We start from the raw sequence: 23,513 nt of genomic DNA on the forward strand, positions 1-23,513 counted from the left end.
ATGGGAGTTGTAGTCCCAACAACAGCTAGAGACCCAAGTTTGGGAAACCCTGCACTACATCAAAGCTGTGACCCTCCAGATGTTCTTGGATGACAGCTCCCCTCATTCCTAGCTATTGGCCATGTTGGCTGGGATTGATGGGATTCAGGGACCCCCAGAGGACCACAGGTTCCTCATCCTGGCTTAGCATGTTATGAGCTTTTCATATCCACTCAAGTGCCAAAATGCTGGGAAATCACAGGTTTTAAGGGCCACAGCCTTAACAGGCATATTATTTAGACAATATTGGTAAGGTTTCCTATCCTGCAATTCGTTCCAGCTTCACCTCTGCATGCCTGTCCATGGCACAGTTGGACTGAGCCCAGATTTGCTTGTTCATCGGAACAGACAAATGGAGTCCATGCAAATGAAGCCATCATTCAACAGGAGGTGCCATTCTATGTTACAAATAGCCAACTGGCAACCAATATCATCTGTAGACAATGATAAAGAGTTTAAGGGTGTCCTGAAGCTCACCCAGCCCACCCCCTGCTCAGAGCAGGATACTGTAGTCACAGTGAATCCTTCCTTTGCAAAGGGTGTTAACTCCCCCCCCCCATTAATGCATCTGAGAGGAGAGCTGGTGTGGATTGATGGTTAGAATGTCAGGCTAGGACTTGGGAGATCAGGGTTCAAATCCCCACTCAGCCCTGAGGCTCCTTGGGTGACCTTGGGGCAGTGGAACTATGTGCATCACCTTGAGCCTAAGTACATCAGAACAGTGGGCTGAATCAAGCCAAAGAAGGCCCACAATGGCCAGCATCCTGTTCTCACAGTGCCCAAGATGCCTCAATGGGAAGCCCGCAAGCAGGAGCCAAGCACAAGAGCGCTCTTCACCCTCCAGCACCCGTGGCTTCATTTACTGCCTCCTCTGAGCATAGCTGCCAAGTTATCCCTTTTTTTATGGGATTTTCCCTTATGCTGAATAGGCTTCCTTGCGAGAAAAGGGAAAACTTGGCAGCTATGCCTCTGAGAAAAAGGTGGGATTTGAAAAATGCAATAAACAAGGGGTTCCCAAACTTGGATGACCAGCTGTTTTTGGACTGCAAGTCCTATCATCCTCAGATAGCAGGACCTGTGGTCAGGAATTATGGGAATTGTAGTCTTGAGACCCAAGTTGGGGAAACCCTGAAATAAACAGCCCGTTAGCCTCGACACTTGTTCTGCTGCAGACTATCAGAGAAGCGGCGCCCTGGACGCTGGGAATGTGCAGAGTACTTTTTTTTTTTTTGCAAAGGGAGGGCCCGGTTTTGTTGCTTTACGGCGGGCGACGCACATGCGCGGCCCTCCAGATCTTCCTGCTCCCCTCGGCAGGACCAGCGGGTCAGCGGCGATGGCCGCGGATGCTCTCTGCACGCAAGGGAGGCGGGCACGGCGAAGGCACAGACAGCAGCTGGTTGGGGCCCGGCAGGCGGGCGTCCCGGCCCCCTCGGCCGCGGCCCCGCCTCCTCGCGGCCTGCTTCCTCCTTCTCCTCCGGCTACTGCCAAGCGGCTGAGGCCTTCCAGCGCATGGCGAATTAGCCGCCCGCCTCGCTCGCCCGCCAGCCGCAATGGCGTCTGCCGCGCGGCCGCTGCCCCTGGTGGTGATCCTGGGCGCGACGGGCACCGGCAAATCCCGCCTGGCGCTGCAGCTGGGCCGCCGCCTCGGCGGGGAGATCATCAGCGCCGACTCCATGCAGGTAGGGAGGGAGCAACAGAGGGAAGGAGACCCCGTCCCTGCCTGGTACCAATTGGGAGGCGAGGGGACCAGCAAGCGCGTGCAGAGCTCATTGCTCGCGACAGCCGGGCCAGCAAGAAGGAAGCGCCTCTGACGGCAAGGGAAGAGGGGAGGCAGGGCTTAGCCTCGGAACCTCTTTTCTGTGCCAGGAGGACTCAACCCTGGGTCAGCAGCATTGCGATCCTTGGCTGAAGGGATGATATGACAGATAGATAAATTTTTAATTATCTTTCTATCTGTCGTGTGTACTAATGGAGATAGTGCTTCTGAGCCTGCATGGAATGTGAAGGCCTGCACTGGCTAGTAATGCCAAGCAGCACCTGCATATTAAGTTGGGCTGAAGAGGTAAAGAGTTGTCATAGTAGGGAATTTGGGGCACTGGTGACCTGTGCCCCCAGTATCACATGCCGACAGGGCACAAACCTGCCCGGCCTCTGCGATTTTTTCCAGAGGCCCTTCTCTCAGTCTTGTTTGATGGGGAATGATCCTTCTCGGTGGCTGCTCTGTGACTTTGAAACTCCCTTCCTAGAGACGTTAGACTGACTGTATTGATTAAGAGCAGCTTCCAATCATCCAGAGGTCTGGCACCTTCATTATACAGCTTCCAAAGGATGCTGAAGACACACCTCTTTACTCTGGCTTTTGACACACACGAGCTGGTGAGCCTTAGGGCTGGGCTGTGGATTTGTGCAAGGGTGGACTAAGACAGTAAACTCTTCTTCAGTTCTTTGGACTTCCATAGTTTTGCCTTCTCCTTTTACATTTATGTCTGTCAGTAATGGGGTAAGGGTAAGGTTCCCCATCCCTACCTTGTACATGATGTTGTCTGTAAGCTGGAGCATCTGGTAACAGTTCAAGATGGTCAGGTGAAATTTGCATATCTGCAACCTTAAAATATCAAAGTTGATCTCTCTGCTAATTTATAATTTCCATTAGACAGTTTTTGTCCACTGAGATAGAGACTGTAACCATGAACCTTCAGGCATTGCAGTTAGGGCAAAGTAAACATTTTGGGGGTGGGGAGGGCAGTGAGGCTCAGCACACTAACTCTGCCCCTGATCACTATTCTATTGTCTTCCAACTCACTATGCCATTCACCCCCAAACTTTGGCCCTCCAGATGTTTTGGACTACAACTCCCATCTTCCCTGGCCACTGGTCCTGCTAGCTAGGGATCATGGGAGTTGTAGGCCAAAACATCTGGAGGGCCGCAGTTTGGGGGTGCCTGCGCTATGCTCTCATCTGCGCACACACCAAAAAAACCCTCCATGACCCTGATACTCCCCCTGTGCCCGCCAAACTTGCTGCTGAGTTTCCTTTACAGGTGATGCAGAAAATGATAAAAAAAGTCCTCACTCCTTCCACACAAATAACAAAAACATGGTCACCTCTAGAAAAAAATCGGCTCTTAGTTTGTTAGAAGAGGGTCATGCAATGGCAGAGAGGCAGGTGGTAGTGGAGGAGAAGCAAAGCCAGGATAGGTCAGGAAAAAGAGAGTGCTAAGTCTGCTTTAAGTTTTCTTCCTCTCATTTACTTTGTTTTGCTCTGATAATGTATTCACGTCCTGCAGGAAAACACACCCTGTAAATTGCAGAAACCATCCTGTGTGCTAGCCATATCTGCCCCCTTCCCTGGGAGCCTTGAAGTTACCCAGCAGAGCACAAGCCTGCCCCACACAAGGGAGGCCTCACCCTGTTCTCAGCTCTGACACCCACATCATGAATGGACAGGCACCCTTTGCACATCATGTGCTTGGCTGGGTTTCCTGTGGAGGCTCCTTCTGACTTGCATTTTTCTCCGGGGACCTCTCAGAGCAGCCCTGGCAGATGCTGCTCGTTGTGCCCTGCCAGTGGCACCGGAGCCCTTTGTGCAAGGCCAGTTTCAGGGACTATAGCACTAAAGAGATCTGTGTTGGTGGGAATGAATGCTGGGGCAAAGGCCTGTCGGTGGGACAATGGTGCTCTTTGGAAGAACTGCCTTGGTGGGTGTGGCAGAGAGCTGGCTGGCTTGTCCTTGCCAACTTCTCTTTCAGCCAGGGTAGATGGGGAGTGAAGGGGTCACGAACACGACAACAGTGATGAAACAGGAGCAGCTGTTCCCCAAAATCTTTTGTAATTTATCAATGAATCCCTTTTCCCTTGCTTGTTTTACTTGCCTAACATAAATGGCAAGCTCTCTGAACACGATGGGGCTGCCCCAGTGTGGTGCCCAGGGCACAACTGGGGGCTACTTAAACCTCATGCAGTTTCCTCCCTTCCTGTCCTAGGGAGTCTCCTGTAGCTGAATCCTTCTTCAGACTAAATTCTGGTTAACAACTGTTTCTTAGCTGATAAAAGTGGGGAGCTCAAAATGTACACAGGGTGTGGGGTTGTGCCAATCTTGGACATAGTCTGGACCCAGAATGAGCATAATAAAACTGTCTCTTCAATAGAGATGGAAGGTTCTGTCAATGTTGGTTCTCTCAATTTCTCGTTATTCCAGTCATGAATTCAGTTCCCCACATTGCTGCAGCAAGTTGTAAAAAGTATTGGGTATTTTAGTGTGGATTTCTTGGAACAAACGCAAATCCTCCTAATGCAGTGCATTCTTTTCACGGATATATCCATTTTTATGCACTTTCCCCTAGTACATGCATGCACTACATGCATTTTTGTAAACATTCTTTAGTGAACTACATTGCAAAATTGGAATAAGAGCAAATTTTGATGGAGGGCTGCATTTCGGTTCTCATGTTGTTTCGGAAAGTGCAAATTTGCTGGATTCAGCTTCAAATGCAAACTGAATAGCATTTGCATTTATCCCCCATTCAGTTTGCATTTATCCCCCACCCCTACATCTCCAGCATCATTCCTCCCCCTCCCACATTGTCCTCTTATTGCTGATGTTTGGGAGCTCAAACTCCTGGCTGCCTTGTACACGAAATGCCTATTGGCTTGCCCTGATGACATGCACAAATAGCGGCTTAAAAGTAAGCCTGCCTTATTAGGTTCTATTATAAGGGCCTCTAATCTGCTGCGAGAATGTAAAGCCTTTTCCGAAAGGGGCTGTCCAGCCAGCCCTCTGAAGTGGCTCTCCCTTTCTTTGCTTTGCTGTGCCTGGCTGCCCAGAGGTGCCTTCTTGCTTGCCTTTGCTTGCCTTTCCCCCATTCCTCTCCCAGCTAACTGTACCTGTTTGATCACCACAGTGAGAGTGGTAGGACACCAAGCTCTCTGACAGACCCTGACCCACAATGGCACTCCCAAGCTCAGATAAGCACAACTTAGTTGCGGTTCCTTAATGGTGAGAGACTCTATACATGCTCAGGATCGCCATGTTTGTGTTTGCTGTGTTCTGAGGCTTGTGACTATTTCTAGGGCACACCCTCAGACATTGTAGGGAAGAATACCAGGTCTCAGTTAATTGCACCAGAAAGAGATTGTGAAAACAATTGTGGGTTTGGGGTGCCTGCCTGCTCATCTGTGTGGCTTGTGGCTCTGTCTGCAGACTCAACTCCAGATCAAACACATGCCTCTTTTTCTGGGTCTGCCCCACCAAGCACCCAAGAAGATGCTGTTTTGACATGGTCAGAGGGAGAAAGGGAGAGCCGTGTTGCCCGAATGGTGAACTTTGGGTCTTAAGCAGAGCAGACTGACCCGGGCAAGCTGTGCTGTGTTGAAGCACTGGGTCATTAGGGCACATGTAAACTCATCATGAGCAGCAGTGCCAAGTCTTGCAGCTTGTGCTGTGATTGTCTCCAGTGTTGGTGCATCCGCCACTTGTGATGTCAAGAGACCTCTGCAGACACAGATTTCACAGAGGAAATGTGGCTTTGGGCATTTCATAGTTTCTAGTGAGTCAAACCTCCTGCGGTGCAGGATTCACAACAAAAGCATTCCTACCCTCTGGAGCAGCAGAAAACAAGCTTGCTTCTTTCTTCCTCTTTGGTTTCTCAGCCTGCAGAGCTTCCCTGCCTGCTTGCAAACAGCTCAGACCCCAGCCTGTGTACCCCATGGCCAGGGATGATGGGAGCTGGAGTCCAACAACATCTGGAAGGACCCAGGGGTTTCTCACCCCAGAATTAGACCATAGGTGATGGTTTTTCTCTTGGCACTTCCTGCCACTTTGCCTTCCTTTCTTGCCACCCCAGATGCCTCCGGACCGTTTCCCCCATTTTACGGCCCAGTGTTATCTTCCCTGACTGCCAGTAGCTCTCAAGGGTTTTGGGCATAAGAACACAAGAAGTGCCTGGCTGCTGGATCAAGGCAAAGGGAGCTCCTCTAGTCCAGCATCCTGTTTGCATTGTGGCCAGCTAGGTGACTGCAGCTGTGCTTTCCCCACTTCTGACTCCCAGCAGCTGGTATACAGAGATATACTGCCTCCAACAGTGAAGATGCAACATTGCAATCATGGCTTGCAGCTGTTGGGAGGTCCATTGCCTATCACTTATTATTATTTTATTTTAGAGGTGTAGGCAAGTGACCTGCTGCCACCTTCTGTAAGTGTGTGCTGTGCTCCCCTAGGAACCCAGCCCTTTCCTTCCTTCCTTCCTTCCTTCCTTCCTTCCTTCCTTCCTTCCTTCCTTCCTTCCTTCCTTCCTTCCTTCCAGTGGACCACAGTCCATCCTGTCCAGGAGCATCAGAAACATCCCAAAGACGCTGAAGTCTTACTCACATATGAAGTCTGGTTCACAAGTCACAACCTGCATCTGGGCTGTGCCACTTCAGATTTCACATGCAGAAATGCTCCTCTTTAGGTACATGCACGTTACCCCCCCTTGCAACGTACACCTCCCCAGTCATTGACCTCCAACTCCACGCACCTGCCTACTGAGAAACAGCAAGTCAGGGGGCTGGCTTCCTTCTTCCTGACGTGCTGGTTTCCTGTGAAAGGGATGTTTTGTATCTGGGAGCCTTCAGCCCTGGATGACCTGCAGCTCTGCAGTGGGATGGTCCAAACAGCAGCTGACCACCCCTTCTGTGAGAACTATTTACCATACTTTTCTGTGTATAACATGCCCCCTATTTTTGGAAATTTAAAATTAAGAAAATGGGGTGGGGAGAGATTCCCCAAAGTTGTTGAGCTTTTTGGGGCAGGATTGCCCAGAATTGTTGAGCTTTTTGGTGGGAGGGGTGTGCAGGGTTGTAGAGGGTTTTTTTTGTGGGGGGCAGAGCAGATTGCCTGCCCAATTGCCGTAGCGACAGCCAATCAACAACAGCCCTTGCTGCAGCCACCAATAACAATCTCCAACTCGCAGCAGCAACCAATCCCATGTCCCCACAATCCATGTTTAAGACGACCCCTAATTTTGAACATGATTTTTTAATTTTAAAAAAAGCCTTATACACAGAAAAGTACAGTAATTAATTTTTTAAACTTATTATTCACTTCTTTTTCCTTTTTTTAACAAAAGCAGCTTACAATAAGCAAGCAAACATATGCATTGAAACCAGTATAAAACAAAATGGGGGGATCTTATTTTATCTATAAAACTAAGCCCGAAGTGAGTGTGAAAGTCTGCCTGTCTCTTTCTCTCCCTCTGTCAGGTGTACCAAGGCCTAGACATCATCACCAACAAAGCCTCTCCTCAGGAGCAGCGGCTGTGCAGGCATCACATGATCAGCTTTGTGGACCCCTTGGTCACTAACTACACCGTGATAGACTTCCGCAACAAGGCCACGGCCCTCATATCCTTTCATGGGGAGAGTGTCTTTCTTGGGTGTGTGGCATCTGGGGTGTAGTACAGGACAGCAACTAGGGGGTATCATCTGCCTTGGAGCAGGCAAGTGGAATTGGGGAACGATAAGATGTGAGGAGCTGATAATGGATGTAAGAGAAGGAAAAAGCTGGAAAATGTTCATTTCCAGCTGAGATGGGCAGCAAATACTGTAGTCTGTCTGTGCCCTTCCTAGTGGATTCTTGTTAGGATTCTAGTTAGGATTCTAGTTAGGATTCTTGTTAGGATTCTTCCCTAGTGAACCAGGGAAGTCAGCAGAGGAGGCAGAAAGGCCTTTGATGAACTATTTGTGGCAGGAAGCAGGATCTAGTAGGAAGGAGGTTGTAGAAAGATCTAACCATCAGTATATACTGTCTGGTACAAATTGAAAAGTGAACTAAGTCAGCCTAAGTCACCACTGACCTTGATCTTTTATAATGCAAATACCAAGAGATCATGAGTCATGCTTTGTTTCTGGTCTAGACCAGCTGGGAAATTTATGGAGAGAGAATGCCAAAATTACATGACCAGGAAGTTCTGGGAGATGAAATCTGCATATTCTAATACTTACAAATAGAAATTAACACTAATTAAGAAATACTACGGTAATTAAGCACTTAAAAAAGAAGTTTGGAAAATGACAAGCATTTAATGCATGCCTTTAGTAGTAGAGGAATCTCAGTCGGATGGCATGAAATATTACTAAATCTAGACCAGACTGACTTTAAATTTGAAGAAGGATGGCAAGAATGATTCAGTTACTAAGAAGGAATGGACCTGGTTATATAAGAAGAATGCAAAAAAATGTTATCTCAATCACATTGAAGGAAAATGCCCACGAAATGCCCTTCAGGTGATATCTTGTACCTGCTCTCCTGAAGAAGTAGAGTTTACAACAGCATAATTGTGGAAGATTGTGAAATATGGGAACAGGTATTATACATGTATTTTGGACCTGCCCCAAGGTTAGAACTCTTTGGCAGGAAATATTGGAGATAACAGAGGAAATTAAGAGGATATAATGGCAGACATTCAGCGCGCCGCCTGCCCACGACTCCCAAGCCTCCCCCAAGCTGTCAAAGGGAAGGGGGGAATGCCACTGGCAAAGCAGCGCAGCTCCCCCCCCCTTACCCTGAGGGCTCGGGGTAGGCTTGGGAGTCACTGGCGGGCAGCACGCCGAATGTCACCCCCCTTAGTGAGGGCACCCGGGGCGATCCACCCCCACCGACCCGACCCTTCCTACGCCCCTGCCCACTCCACCCCTTTTATTCACATGAGTATACAGTTGTGCTGTGCACTTCCAGCTTCAACTGCCTGTTGTTCTTGTCCCAGTCTTGCTGAGGGTACAGACTCTGCTCTGCCTGCACTGTTCTGAATACCACTTGCTGGGAAAACACAGGAGGGGAGAGGGCTCTTGTGCTCAGGTCCTGCTTGGGTGCTTCCCATTGGGGCATCTGATTGGCCACCATGAGAGCAGGATGCAGGACTAGGTGGGCCATTGACCTGATCCTGCAGGGCTCTTCTTATGTTCTTAGGCCCATGCAAAACCGGCATCGTTTTTAGAGATGCAGAGGCTGGCACAAGGGTGCCAGCAAGTACCATGAGCAGCTGAGGACGACGAAGGCAGCTGCACTGAATGCGGGGAGAACAGAGAGACTCACTGGCCTGGGTGATGAGGAGAGGGCTCAAAGACAAAGTGTGACTTTAGTTGTCAGGAATCTGCCATGCTCTGTTGCAAGGAATGTTCAATGCCTGCAGCTCAGAGATACAGCGTAGCTCATAGCCTCTGCTTTCAGGGCGGCCCTCGAGGGCAAGGCAAATTGCCCAATTGTCCTCAGGGCTGCCTTTTCCCCTTGTTAAATGCCTCACTTGTTTTTCCTGGGGTTGTTCCTTGCCATTCTCGCTTGTAATCCTCAATGGCCTACATTGAAGACATCTTCGCTTGCAAGAAGATCCCCATTGTGGTTGGAGGGACCAACTATTACATTGAGTCCCTGCTCTGGAAGATTCTGATTGACACCAAGGTATCTGTGGCATTTTCTGCTAGCGCTAGGTTCAGGGGTTGATGCGGCATCCAGCAACAGCAGCAGCGGCTTTTTCAATAAGATGAGGGGTGTCTGATAGTATGGATGGAAGTGTGCTCAGTAAAATTATCCCTTTTTAGAAGGGCTTCTGGTCCACTCTTTGGGGCCTCGCTGAGCAGCACATTTGGGACGAGAGAGGTTTTTCACCGTGTCCTTTGCCTCTCAGATATTTGGCTTACTTGCTTGAACCATTTATTCCACAAGCACCTTTTTGCAGGGCATTCTGTCAGCAGCATGCTGTGGCCTCTTGATGGGAGTTCTTACCCGTTCAGTTTTATTTTCGTAGCATGCCCCCAGGTCCTATAAAATCTGCTATTACAGAATTATTTGCAAAATCCCCCCATTTTCTTGAATTCTTGAAGAATTCTGTGACTGCAGAATATCAAAATACTGATGCTGCAGTTCATTCTCCTCCAATGCAAGTTTTACCCCAGATTCTTCTATCTTATAGAAACGCTTTGTTCATTTGCTTGTGAGCCAATCAAATGTTCATTATTCATTCAACTGTTCATAATACCTTCTGATTGCTGATGTTAAGCTCCTTTGTGAGCCTGTTGCTCAATTTCTGTGACAAGAAGAGATTGCAAGCTTCCAAGTCACAAAGACATTTTTGACAGCTCCATGTATTTTGCAATGCCATGAGTGGTATTCATTTAAGTCCTACTCAGAGCAGACCCACTGGGGAAGGACCATAGCTCAGTGGTAGAGAGTCTGCCTTGCAAGCAGAAGGTCCCAGGTTCAATCCTGGGCACCTCCAGTAGGTTTGGGAGAGAGTCCTGCCCAAAATCCTGGAGAACCACTGCCAGTCAGGGTAGGTGATACTGAGCTAGATGGACCAAAGGTCTGACTCAGTATAAGGCAGCGTCTTATGTTCCGATTGAAATTCATGTTGGGTGCAACTCAGCTTGTAGAAAGGTGTTTGCATGGTATTTAAACAGATAGAGCATGGGACCTCCAGATTCCCAGACTATCCATATACCTTTAACCTCTATGTTGACCTCTCTGCCCTTTAAAGTTTAGACTCATAATCTTAGGTTGCATCCTGTTTACAACTTCCTCCTCCTGCTCACACTTCCTCTGGACCTTGAGGCATGAGGTCATCTTGGATGTATTTTCTGAGAACAAAGGAGCAAGTAGGGCTTATTTGTTTCTCCCTAGTTAGTTAGGAAAGAGTTCTGTAGTCCTTCCTTGAATAAACTAAGCATTCTTTTTTCATACCAAGTCTCCTTTTGAATGCCTTTCAATTATAAAGGTGTGCTCCGAGTAAGGATTCATTTCACTCAAGTTAACTTCTGCTATTGCATACCAACTTTATATGCTAACAATCAACTTGAGTTAGTCGTGTCCGTTAACTTCACCGGTCTGTCCTAAGTAGGACCAGTGCTTTTTTTCTGGGGGAGACGCAGGGGTACGCATACCCCTAAACATTTTGTGAATCTAAGTTTGGCCTCATTGAGGCGCAGTATTTCAGTATGAGTAGGAAAATGAGAATACCCCTAAACATTTTTTTAAAACCAAAAAAGCACAGTAGGAGCAACCTTGGAAACCATCCCATGCTGGTGAAATTCTCTCACCACTGCAACTGGCTCTGGTTGGCCCCTTTTGACCAGCCATTGGCCCTTTAGCAGGACAGCCTGCTAATCCCTTAGGTGGGTGTAAGGAAGGGCCCTTTCCTTTTGGGTCAGCTGCCCCCTCCTGGCCCCCCTTGCAAGCTGCAGGTTACCTGATTCTGTAGTGATGTTCAGAAGTGTGACTTTGGTGAACATGGTTTATAACCTTGCAGGAGGTGGCCAGGAGTTCAGGCTCTGCAGAGGGGACTATGGATCAGAAAATGGAGCTGGAGAAACTGGATGGCGAAGAGCTCCATCGCCGATTGAGCCAGGTGGACCCCAGAATGGCAGCCAAACTGCACCCTCACGATAAGCGCAAGATGGCCAGGTCTGTTTCTCCAGCTGTAGGCCCAGTTGCCAGGCAGACTTTGTTACCCCCTTCACCTGGTCACCTGTGGTCAGTGCAAAAGGGTGACTAACGGGCACAGCTTTCTGTAAGAATGTACCATAAGGAAAGGACTGCCTGATGATACCCAAAGGTCTGTTTAGCATTCTGTTCCAGAAACTGGTCAGTAAAGGCCTCTGGGAAGCCCTTGCCCTCCACTGATGCTTTCCCCCAGCATCTCTTATTCCCAGGTACACTGCCTCTGAGCATGGAGGCTCTGTTTTCTTGTTGCTATTAATAGCCATTTTAACCACGTATCTTATTCATCATGCCACGTAAGCCTGCAGCAATTATATGCTTTGTGTTAATCCCTTGGTGTGCAAAAAACCAGAGAGTTGCACACTCTGCCATATGTATCTCCTCTCCTTTACAGGCTCTGGGGCTGAACCTAAGTGGGAATCCCAGCTCCACTCTCCCTGCCTGCAACAGCCGTGACCACAAAGCCAGCTGTGGGGTTCTGCCCTCTTCCTGCCTGGCGTAGAGTGAATGCGCTTTCTTTTTTTACAGTCAGTTCTTCCTTCCCTGGTTGCAGAGCCTCCTCCCTCCAGGGCTTCAAGCAGGCTGCCCTGGAGGTGAACTGCTTCCCCTCCCCTCCTGCCTTTTTGTTCCATGCACTGCAAAGCAGCCGCTGCACCCCCCCTTCTCACGCCCCCCCCCCCAGCTGCTCTGCTCCTCTGCTGGTGTTGGCTGATGCTTTTCACTTCAGCAAGAGAGAAAGCCACCTTACCGGCTGGACTGCGTGCCGCAGCTCTGTGGGAAATGGAGCAGCGACGAGCCTCAGCTTGCTGCCTTAGCCAAACCTGCCCTGCCGTGCCCTGCCTGGGAGCCAGGCAGAGAGACACCCACCCCGTTCACATGGATCAGGGGTGTGTCTGGGATGGGGCTGAGCCAGAGCCGTCCTGCATAGCCCCGGGACTTCTTGGCTGGCTGGTTGCTGGGGATGATTTTCTCCTGAGAAATTGGGAGAGCGGGGTGGAGCTGCCTTCCTCTTGCCTTACAAACTGAGCACAGAATCAAGGACTGGGGCTGTTTTACGCATGAGGCCGGAGTCACTTCTTTGTTCCCAGTTCCTTTTTTATTACAACAGCCTGGGTTAAGGAACGGAAGTTTACATGCATATCCCAAATGAGCCTTGAGCTACCCTACGTTAGGGCTAGGCCATCCCCTGGAGACTGTCCCCTGTGAGATGCCAGAGCACACACCCTCTCTGTCTTGTGCAATAGGCAACACTTTAGGATCAGGGAACGTGGAGAAGATGTTGCACCCTGTGCTCACTCCAAACGCCACACACCCACAACACCCACCATCAGAAGGCTGTGCAGCCTATCTTGTGAGCTGCCCTGAGATCTTCAGATGAAGGACAGTATGTTAATTAAATAATAACAATAATTATTATTAAAGGCAAGGTGCTTCACTCATCTTCATGTCTGGGCCCAACACTTAGCTTTTGCCCAGCTGGGAACTAGGAGCTAATATCAACATCGACACAAACTCTGGGAATTTCACCGTAGCCGTTAAAGGCATCTCTGGTGACTTCACAAAAAGCTGGCTGGCTGTTCTGCTCCCTACATTGGGGGGTGGGGGAAGGCAGCAGCATCCGGCAGATTGAGATATCATGTTACTGGCCTGCTGGCCTCTGGCAGCAGTTTCTGTGTGGGCTCCTTGGGGCTTGTGTCACATTGGACTGCCTTCCTTGGCGGTCTTGCTGTTCATGGTAATACCTGTTGTTGTTTTTTATGTGAGTCCTGTTGCATGAACACTTGTTAACCAAGCTGCCTTCAGGGGTAGCAGTGTTCTCCATTGCCACAACTCCAAAAAGCACCCCCCTGACTTGTGTACTGTGCTGCCTGTCTGAGAGGAAGGCAGTCATGTGAGCCCAGAAGGAGAACGGAGCTGAGCTGCTCCTCAGCTGAAAGGTGCTGCCTGCCCTTCTTCAGCAAATGAGTTTGCATCTTTGAGAGAAGCTGAATGCCTCTTGGGTGCCTTGTGGATTCCTGGGGCCCACAGTGGCCTGCTCAGCTAGCTTCCTTCTTCCCAGCTGTTGAGCACTTGATGCCCTCCAGATGTGGCTGGACTTCAGCTCCTGTCATCTCTGGCTAGCATGGTCGCTGGTCAGAGCACATGGAAGCTGCATGCCAGCAACATCTGCAAGGGCCTCAGCGTTCCCCCCTGGGTTCCCACATTAAGCCAGCGGGGGGGGGAGGGATTTGTGCCACTCCCACCCCCTGCTGTTGCTGCCTGCAGTTCCCATCATCCCTGTTCAGTGGCCATGCTGGCTGGGGCTGATGGGAATTGGAGTCCCACAACCCACAAAGGCCTGCAGGTTTCCTCAGACCTGGTTTGTCCTAGCAGTTGTCAGGATTGGCTGTGGCCAACAGGAAAGGAATGCTCCAAAGATAAGATTTTTGCACGTTCAAAAGCATCTCACTTGTGCCGGAGGGGTGGGGTGGGGATTTCTGCCTCATGGCATTCCTGTCCAAGGCAGCCATGCCTGTCCCACAGCAGGCGTGAAGCTTGAGGGAGGGAGGCCAAATGCTCTTCTGCCCACTCAACTTGCCTGCCTGTCTTTCTCACCTGCAGGAGTTTGCAAGTGTTTGAAAAAACGGGCATCCCCCACAGCGAGCTACTGCAGCAGCAGCAGCAGGAAGAAGGAGGAGGGCCGCTGAGCGGCCCCCTGAAGTACCCCAACCCTTGCATCCTCTGGCTACATGCAGAGCAGGCAGGTAAAAAAGAGGGAGGGACTAAAGGCCACAGCCCTTTGACTGAGTATTTCTTCCTGCTTTGCCTACATCTGTCCTCCACCCTTACCCCCACATGCTTTCTCTGAGCTGGGCAGTGGTGAAAATGTTGCTTTTCTGATCCTTTTACAAGGCCCACTTAATCTGCATGCAAAATGTGAATATTCTAGGCTTTTACATAGTATGCTTTTTTAAAAATTACCTGGTCCATTTCAGGGGTTGGAGAGGTGGGCCACTTCCCCAGCCCCCAGTAAATTCCAAACCAACCAATTATTCCAGAGAACGAATGGAGGAAATAGCAATGCTGCTTCCCTCTCACCCTCTGAGATCAGGTGGATGATGTGGCTTGGTGCCATGTGCGACCTGACTTTGCCCGTGGCATCCAGAGCCATATTTCCCAACCTGTTCTGTGGGGGTGTGGCGTGGCGGGGGGGCGTGCCTTTGTGTGGCTGCATCCTTAACTTTCTGGGTGTTCATCAGTTCTAGAAGAACGGCTGGACCAGCGGGTGGATGCGATGCTGGAGGCTGGGCTGCTGGCAGAGCTGCGGAACTTCCACCAGCGATATAACCAGGAGAGGGTAGATGAGAACAGGTGAGTTTCTTCTCATCTCCCCCCACACCCCGCCTTGCCACTTCCTGTCCTGGCATTCATCCACCCAGGATGGGGATAGAGGTCAGAGGCTGGGACTCTGTGTTGTTACAGGATGCCGGGGGGTGGGGGGTGGTGGCAGAGAGCACCAAGCACCCATGCAGTGGTTTTCTTCTTCTGAAGTGCTGCGACTTGATCTGAAATGCACCTTGTGCATGGCTCATAATGGCTGGAACGGGTGTGCCTGTTGCCTGATGGACTGGCCGGCCTGGATCTCAGCCCCCAGTGCACAGAGGGGCTTGTGGTGTTTTGCAGATGGAGAACAGGCTGACCTGCCTGCTTTCCCCCCTTCTTCTGCCTCAGCCAGGATTATCAGCACGGCATTTTCCAGTCCATCGGCTTCAAGGAATTCCACCAGTTCCTGATTGCAGAGGGCAAGTGCTCGGAGGAGATGAGCCAGCAGCTCCTGAACCAAGGTGGGGACCGGGCTGGCAGGAAAGGGGCTGCTCTTGCTGCAGGGAAGACATGGGCAATGTTTTTCAATTTTTGGCCAGCAAATTTTGGGTTTCACAGCCATACATTTTGGATTTACGTATTGTGGATGGAAAAAACGTTCCACTGCTTTTGAAAACCCCACTTTGCATCTGTAGAGAACTGTTTTATACCAGGTCAGACCCTTGGCCCATCTAGGTCACTGAGAAAAAATCAGAGAAAAATAATTGGACCTCTAGAAAAGAATTCCCAGCACCTGTGCAACATGGGCAAAAATTCTTTGAAGGAAGTGGCTGGCAGCTGGGCTGTTTTGAAGCTGGTTTGAATTTGCAGTGTAAACGCTGCCTTGCAGTTTCAGACTCTTTGTGGGAGGGTGCTTCCTTTGGTCTTGCTGAGAAGGATCTGTCCTTTGCCCCCTTGGGGCATCAGTTCTTGCAATATGTGAGCACGTCCCCTTTCCCAGGCTTGCTCCCTGTCCAGGGTCCTTGTCCTCTGTGACCTCTCCCCTTTTTATGATTTTAGGAATCCAGGCCCTGAAGATAGTGACCAAAAGGTACGCCCGGAAGCAGAACAAATGGGTCCGGAACCGCTTCCTGAGACGTAAGTCCTTCTTTCCTGCCTCCATTCTTTCCCCCCGTTTTGCTCTCTGTCGGCTGCTCCCCCCGCCTTCCATTTCCTGTTTCTGCCTCCTTGAAGTCTTTGCATTTCCCCCTCTTCCCTTGGCTCTTCGTTGGGGCCAGTGCTCACCAGGATTCCTCTGCCCTTGCCTCAAAAACTGCCAGTGCCCAGTTTTGTGAAAATCTGCTGTTCCTTTGAGCATGTGCAGAGTGCCGTCTCCTCAAAGTGTCATGGCCCTCACCCACAACCTACTCAAGAGGGTGTGGCTTTCCTTTCTGATTGCAGCCTCGCCTTTGATCTGATCCATTTCCCTGGCTCTCCCTATGCAGGCGGGGCCTGAGGCCATACTTTGGCCTGTGAATTGTTAGCTGAGTATGAATTGTGAAGCAGCTTGTTCCCTGTCAGTCACTGGCCAGGCAGAGAGAGAAATGTGTTGGGACCTTATGCAGACACCCCTCCCCAACACACACTGTGTCGTTCTCTCCCCCCCCCCCCCAATTGAATCATCCTGGAGTGAAAGACCGGGTGGGGGGGGGAGACAGCTGCCCTTCCCGATCTGATTGGCTCCTTCCTGGCTAGCTGCACAGCCTCCTCTGGCTGGGAGCCAACCGGACTTCCCTCCCTTTGCTCCAGGCTTGGAGGAGAGCCAAGATTGACAGCTGGGAGCCGAGCACTTGTTGAAAGGTTCTTGGGAGGTTTGCAAGGCAGGGTGAGGGGGGCAGGGGTGGGAGGAGCCCTGAAGAAACCCAAGAAGGGAGGAGGAACAAGAAGAGGCTTTGGGTCGATGGCCCAGTCTTTTCCCGGCACAGGTGCAGCGCAGCCCGCGCTCCCTCTCCAGCTAAAAAGCCGACAGGTGCTCCCTGGGTTGATGGTTTTTGTGGTCAGGGCATTAAGAGGCATCACCTGCTTAGGATTTGGCACTTGGGAAGCCTTTTGTCTCATCTGGTGCCACTGAGCTTGCCCAGCTGGCTGGCGGTTGGACCTCAGAAGGGCAGGAGCTGGAGGGGGGAAACCAGGAGGAGTTTTTGGCTGGAGGCATCCTGCAGGAGATGGAGGAAGTGGGGAGTGGGGTGGGCTGCCACACCCTGGCACGAATTTGATGCAGGTTTTGGAATGCCTACAGCAGAAGTTGTTTTTAAAAGAACAAGTTTCTAGATCTCATGGAAGAAGGCCCAGTGGTTTGCACCTTGCTTTAAATTGGGGTGCTGGGGGATCCTTTTCTCTTCTGGGCAACATTCCAAGGGCCAGACTTCAGCGGTGGGTGGGGCCCTTGGTACCTATGTGGTGGTTTCCCCCCTTCCAAAAGATGCTTGACCACTCTCCTTTCCTTGAGCTTATGAAGGTCCCTTAAAGGAATAATGTGAAGTTGTCCTCTCTGTTGCTCAGCCTTCTGCTTTTATGCCAGGCAGGGGTGGGAGCAAATGGTCCTCTACCACACTGGCAAATGGGGTGTGCTGACCCTCACTGCTGCCTCCGCCCCCCTCATTTCTTACTTTGGTCTCTCTAGGGCCCGGCCAAAATGTGCCCCCTGTCTATGGCTTGGAAGTCTCAGACCTCTCTCAGTGGGAGGAGAAAGTGCTGGAACCTGCAGTGCAGATCGTGGAGAGCTTTGTCCAGGTACCTGGTAGGCAGGGGAGCTAGAAGCAGCATATAAAAAAGTGGAGGACCCTTTTTCATATCAGCAGAGACTCAGTGCTTTTTTCTGCTAAGCAAAGAAAGAAAATTACTAGCAGGTGACATTCTGTCTGGCTTCCTCCTTCACCTATATGGACTTTTCCAAGCTGAGAACTGGCAGCTGGAAGATGCATCCTAGATGAGCTCTGATTGTACTTTTTTTTTAATCACCCCCAAGTGTTCTGCAGAGATTTGACCCTTTTGGCCTTCCGTTTCAACTTCCTTTTTACCAGTTCTCTCATTTTCAAGAAGTTTCCTCTTTTGTGACAGTGGCAATCGCCCACTTCCACATTATGCTGACTTTGGTAGCACTCTGGCTACTGTTTCCATTCAGTTCAGCAGCATGTCTTGCACAAGGTCCCGGGTGCTGGGTTCAATTCGTAGTGGCACTTCTAGAGACCCTTGTCTGAAATCCTGAAGAGTGACTGCCAGTCTAGACGATTTTGAGCTGGTTGACCAATGGTCTGACTCTGGATAAGGCAGTTTATTATGTGACTTAAAACATGCATTTGCCCATTTTATATGAGGGTACATAAATTTGCAAGCAAATTGAAAGCAGTTGTCCAGGGGTTGTCGCACCTTAATGTGACCAAGGGATACCATTCAGTCTGGGGCTGCAGGGAGGCAGTGCAGATAGCAGCCAGCTTCTGGCTCCATTCTGTTCTATAGGGAAAATAAACAGGCTACAGGCAAAAGATAGGATCACCAGGGGCAGGCATCACCTCTTGGCCCTGGGTGTCAAGTCCCTTGGCCCACAGGGACTCCACAGGGCATGTGTGCAATGTAGCACCATGAAGGCAAAGGAAACCTGTGGCATCTTGAGTGCCTTCAGGGGTCCCCCCCTCTTTCTTTCTTCACACATATCCAGCTTGGCATTTTGCTAAAGGAGAGAGTGAGGCCTCGAGCTCCTGCAGAGTCCAGTTTAGTTTACCTGTAATGAGTGCCACTGACCATCTCTCCTCATACCTGGAACTGAATTGTGGGGATGCTTCACAGGGTGGGAAGAGGCCTGGCTTGCTTAAGTTCTGAGGCCAGGGGCCCACTTGCCTTTTAAGGAATGGAGGGGCAGCCCCTCTGTCACCCTCTTCTTTTGCTGGACTATTCTAAGCCAGTGGTTCCCAAAGTAGATGGCACCACCTCCTGGGGGGTTGTGGGATTCCCTAGATGGGGTGCTAAGAGGAAAGGGGTGTAAATGACTATTAGGCTTTGAAAAGCCAGTATCAGAGGACCAAGTCCATTAAACATCAAATGGTTCCTGTTTTCTATTTTACCTTGTGGTTTCCTTCCTTAGTGGGTGGTACAAACCGCTATTCTGAGCAATGCTTTTTAAAGGGCAGGGTAGGGGGCAGCTGGGGATGAGTCCGAGGGGACGGTTGGCAACCACTGGTCTAAAATGTCATTTCTTCGCAAGGGGCGGCAGCCACCGGCCGAGCCCATCACGATGGCGGGCGAGGCAGGTGAAGCTCAGGAGGGCAAGCGGAGGCGGCACATGTGTGAGCTGTGCAACAGAGTCATCATCGGGGACAGAGAGTGGAAAGGTGAAGGATTGCGCTTGCAGGAGGTTTTTTTGGGGGGGAGGTGGAAATCGTGCCGGGGGGGGGGATGGGGTGGGAATGGGGAGGGAGAAAAAGGAACAAAGCTCTCCCAGTTCCCTGGAACAAAGCCCTGCTCCCTGCTCCCCTCCCCCCTGCCCCCAAAATTTCCTCAACCACTTCCTGCCTGCCGGAGTGATCAGCTCCTGGAGGGCTGTTTACAGCATTCTTATAAAAGAACCACTTTACAAGGGGGTGGGGAGAATCATAAACCCTTCCAGGAGCCTCCATCTGTCATTTTATCCTCCTCTCCCATCTTCCGCCTCCCCTCGCCCCCCCGAACTTTCCACTACTGTAGCTGTAAAAGCAGTTGCCTCCTTGGGCAAAGGGATCTTGAACCCAGCAATCGCATGCAAGGCAGGAGTGATCTGTTTCTGTATTAAATGCAGGGTACGGGGAGAGAAATTAGCATTTCTCCAGGATTAAGCTACTTCCACCTGCTTAGAACAGCAGGAAGCTGGCCATTGAAGGTGAAAGGGATGCGCTTGGATTTTCTTGTCTGAGCTTGGCCTTCTCCAGGCATTTTGGACTACGATTCCCATCAGCCTCAGCCAGCAGGGTTATGTGATGCTGGGGCTGATGGGAGTGGTAGTCTAAAACATCTGGAAAGCTTTCTGTAATTCAGTCCATTATGGATGCAGCTTTATGGAAGAGTTGAAAGTTTTTTTAAAAAAAAGTGCAGCAAAGAAGCCAAAGGCTTGTTTTGAAGGTAATGTCTGAATGATTTATTTTTAAATGGGAGTCTGTTGTGGTTTGCATATGCATCCAACTGGCTTGGTAGTGATTTGATGGCATCTATCACTTCAAATCATGGTTCTTTTAAAGAACCCTCTTTTTTAAAAGATTTAAATGCATGCCTCTCTACAAGAAGAAAACTGGCTCATGAGATGAGAACTGGCTGTGTTAGAACATTTCTACCTTTATTTGCAGGGATCATTTCCGAAAGTGAAAACCATCTAGAAATGTCCTCCCCACCTGCTGTTTTACAATCCCTCTACCAGCCCAGGATTCTACTACCTTATTTCCATGCCTGTTCGTAGGCCAGCCTAGAGCTGATAAACCACTGAGGTCAGGCATAGGCAAACTCGGCCCTCCGGATGTTTTGGGACTACAACTCCCATCACCCCTAGCTAACAGTACCGTGGTCAGGGATGATGGGAATTATAGTCTCAAAACATCTGGAGGGCCGAGTTTGCCTATGCTTGTCTGAGGCAGTAGGTGGAAGTGGTGGAATCCTGGCATTTACAGTCTCAGATTGAGTACCGTGTTTCCCCCTTTTTAAGACACCGTCTTATAACTTTTTTTACTCAAAAAAAACAGACGGTGTCTTATTTTCAGGGGATGTCTTGTACCTTAAGGCCTCCTCGAAAGGGCCAGGCCACTGGCTCGGGGTGCTGCTGGGCGCTCTGCGCGGCACCGAGGCGGCAGGCTGCTGGCTCGGCACTCCGCCCAGCGCTGCTGGGCGCTCCGGACGCTCGGCGCTGCAGACCGCCGGTTCCGGCGGCGGGGGGCAGGTCTCGGGCAGCTCTCCCCCCAAAAGAAGAGGCCAGGCGCTGCAGAGCCTTCGGAGCGCTCCGCTCTGCAGCCGCCGGCCTCGGGCAGCCAAACAAAAAGAGAAGAGGCCAGGCGCTGCAGAGCCCTCCGAGCGCTCGGCGCTTCGGAGCGCTCCGCTCTGCAGCCGCAGGCCTCGGGCAGCTCCTCCCCCCCAAAAAAAGAAGAGGCCAGGCGCTGCAGGGCGCTCCGAGCGCTCTGCGCTTCGGAGCGCTCCGCTCTGCAGCCGCCGGTTCCGGCGGCGGGGCGGCAGGCCTCGGGCAGCTCCTCCCCCCCCAAAAGAAGAGGCCAGGCGCTGCAGGGCGCTCCGAGCACTCGGCGCTTCGGAGCGCTCCACTCTGCAGCCGCTGGTTCCGGTGGCGGGGCGGCAGGCCTCGGGCAGCCCAAAAAAAAGAAAAGAAAAGAAGAGGCCAGGCGCTGCAGGGCGCTCCATGCGTTCACTGCAGCAACAGCAGACGGTTCCAGGCCCCTCTGGCTGGCTGGGGCGCTCGGCGGTCTCGCATGGAGGTATGTCTTATTTTCAGGGGGTGTCTTAGATTTCACTAATGCTAAAAAATGCTGCCATGGCTTACTTTCTGACTACGTCTTAAAAAAGGGGAAACACGGTATGCAGTCTGAAGTGACTCTCTCAAGAATCACCTAACTCTTCAGGTAGAGAATGCCATTCTTGAATGCTGCCCCATGTTAAAACAAAAACAAAAAAACTTTCCTGCAAGTAAAGACAGACTACAACCGCAGGCCTCTTTGTTCTGTGCCAGTTTTCTTCTTGCAAGGAGTTTGTGTGTGTGTGTGTGTGTGTGTGTGTGTGTGTGTGTGTGTTTTAGGTTGGAGAGCATTCAAAAATACGATTCCTGCAGTGGGACTGTTAGCTCAGGATTCCTCTGTTATCTCAGACCTACCTGTGGCAGATGTGTAGACCAGGCCAAGATTGTGATTGACCTTTATTGGAGAGTGCCCAGTACATCCACACGATCATAGATTTAGAATAGAATTGAAATAGAGGATGGAACTTCTGGTTAGCACTTTGCCTGGAGGATTTGAATAAGAGACATTCGGACCACACCGATTTATCTGTAGTTTCCACCATGAAAGGTACAAAACACATTCAGGTGTGCGGAACGAGGGTGTGTTTATAATAAACAGTATTGTGTTGTTATTATTTTTGCGATGTTATTTAGAAAAGCAGCACTGTTCATGGTTTTGTTTCCAAAATGATCTCCTGTTAACTTGTGTTGGCAGAGCACATAAAATCCAAAGGCTACCGTTTCCACCAGAAGCAACAGCAACAGCAACAGCAGCGACACCTGGCCTCAGATCCCCTTTCCACAACGTGCCATGATGAAAGTGCCACGACTGGTGGGAAGGAGAGCCAGGAGGAGCGGGACGGGAGCGTGGAAGCCTGTGAAATGTAGACCCCATATTTGGGAGGCAGGTTGTTGGTGGGAACGCTGGCCCAGGAGGCAGGATCCTACTCTCATCAAGGATTTCTCATCTAAAAAATGCCGAGTCGCCTTTCTCCAGAGACGGACAGTTCCATTTTATGCAAATAATTGAGTTGATCCAGGCATGAATGCCAGTGTGCTGCTCTACCTCTTGACTTTTTTTTAATTTAAAAATATAAAGGCTATATTTTTAAACATTCCAATACAGTGACTTTCTATTATTGGACCAGCGTGTCTGCAAAGATCCACTGAGCATCCTCTTGGGGAACAGAGGAAGAAGAGATGCGAGGAAACGGTCTGCTGCAAAACATCCCCGAGCGTTTTAAGCTGCTTCACCTTCTCTAATTTTGTTCCATCTGTTTTTAACAGGGAAATGTCACCATAAGGCAGGCATTCCCAAACTGCGGCCCTCCAGTAGTTTTGGCCTACAACTCCCATGATCCCTAGCTAACAGGACCAGTGGTCAGGGATGATGGCAATTGTAGTCCAAAACATCTGGAGGGCCGAAGTCTGGGGATGCCTGCCATAAGGCAAGGTTCCCCAGTAACGTGCTGCTAACTTGTTCTCTCTCCAGATGTAGCTTGACTCCAGCACCCATCATCCTTGGTTATTGGCCATGCTGGTTGCGGCTCATGGGAGTTGTGGTCCAACAACACCTGGAGGACACCAGGTTGGCAAAGGCTGACTTAAAGGGTTTGAATGTGCCCCCATGAGCTGAAACAAACACAAGCATAGCTACAAGCTTCTGTAGTCATTGTGTATTTCTCATGTAGTTGTATTTTTGTAGCATTGCATGTTGGAACAGCTTTCATAAGTAACTACAAAATACTTTTTGGGGGTGGGGACGGCCCATCACTTTCCTCTGTTCATCTCCTCGTGCAAGTTGAACACATAAACAGACCCTTTTTTGGATGATTTTTTGAAGGGTTTTCTTGGTACTACTCAGGATTTTCCATGGATGGAAGCTTACACAGCTGATGATGTTCCTCCCCTCAAGTGTGTGCAGATTTTGGAGGGTGTTTTATGTTTGGGTCTGACATCTGAATACCCTGTTGCGGGTCTTGGCTAGTATCTGGACTGGGTTCCGGGTGGACTGATGAGCATTGCTTGGTCCACCTGTATCTGCAACTTTAAAATGCAGTCCTCTTCTTCTGGCCCTCTCCTCCAAACCCTCTGACTGCAAAGGGAGATAAATCTCAGCCTGTGATAGGATTCCCCCTATGTGGGTTTTTCTAGCTTTAAAAACCATGGTTCCCAAACTTTTTTGGGCCACTGCTGCTGTGGTTTGATA

General features: G+C 50.3%; 1 protein-coding gene across 1 annotated transcript; it reads left to right on the forward strand.

The window, feature by feature from the left end:
• The first annotated feature begins 1,509 nt into the window (after window positions 1–1,509).
• On the forward strand, window positions 1,510–23,135 carry TRIT1 (tRNA isopentenyltransferase 1). The gene is made up of 11 exons (XM_060275844.1): window positions 1,510–1,718; window positions 7,278–7,417; window positions 9,372–9,471; window positions 11,315–11,469; window positions 14,107–14,249; window positions 14,745–14,856; window positions 15,217–15,329; window positions 15,868–15,945; window positions 17,471–17,580; window positions 19,049–19,175; window positions 22,020–23,135. Exons 1-11 carry the CDS (start codon window positions 1,590–1,592, stop codon window positions 22,190–22,192), a joined length of 1,380 nt encoding a protein of 459 aa, XP_060131827.1. The 5' UTR covers window positions 1,510–1,589; the 3' UTR covers window positions 22,193–23,135.
• The last annotated feature ends 378 nt before the right edge of the window (window positions 23,136–23,513 follow it).

Source organism: Zootoca vivipara, chromosome 6, assembly GCF_963506605.1.
Source record: "Zootoca vivipara chromosome 6, rZooViv1.1, whole genome shotgun sequence".
Classification (NCBI taxonomy): Eukaryota; Metazoa; Chordata; class Lepidosauria; order Squamata; family Lacertidae; genus Zootoca; species Zootoca vivipara.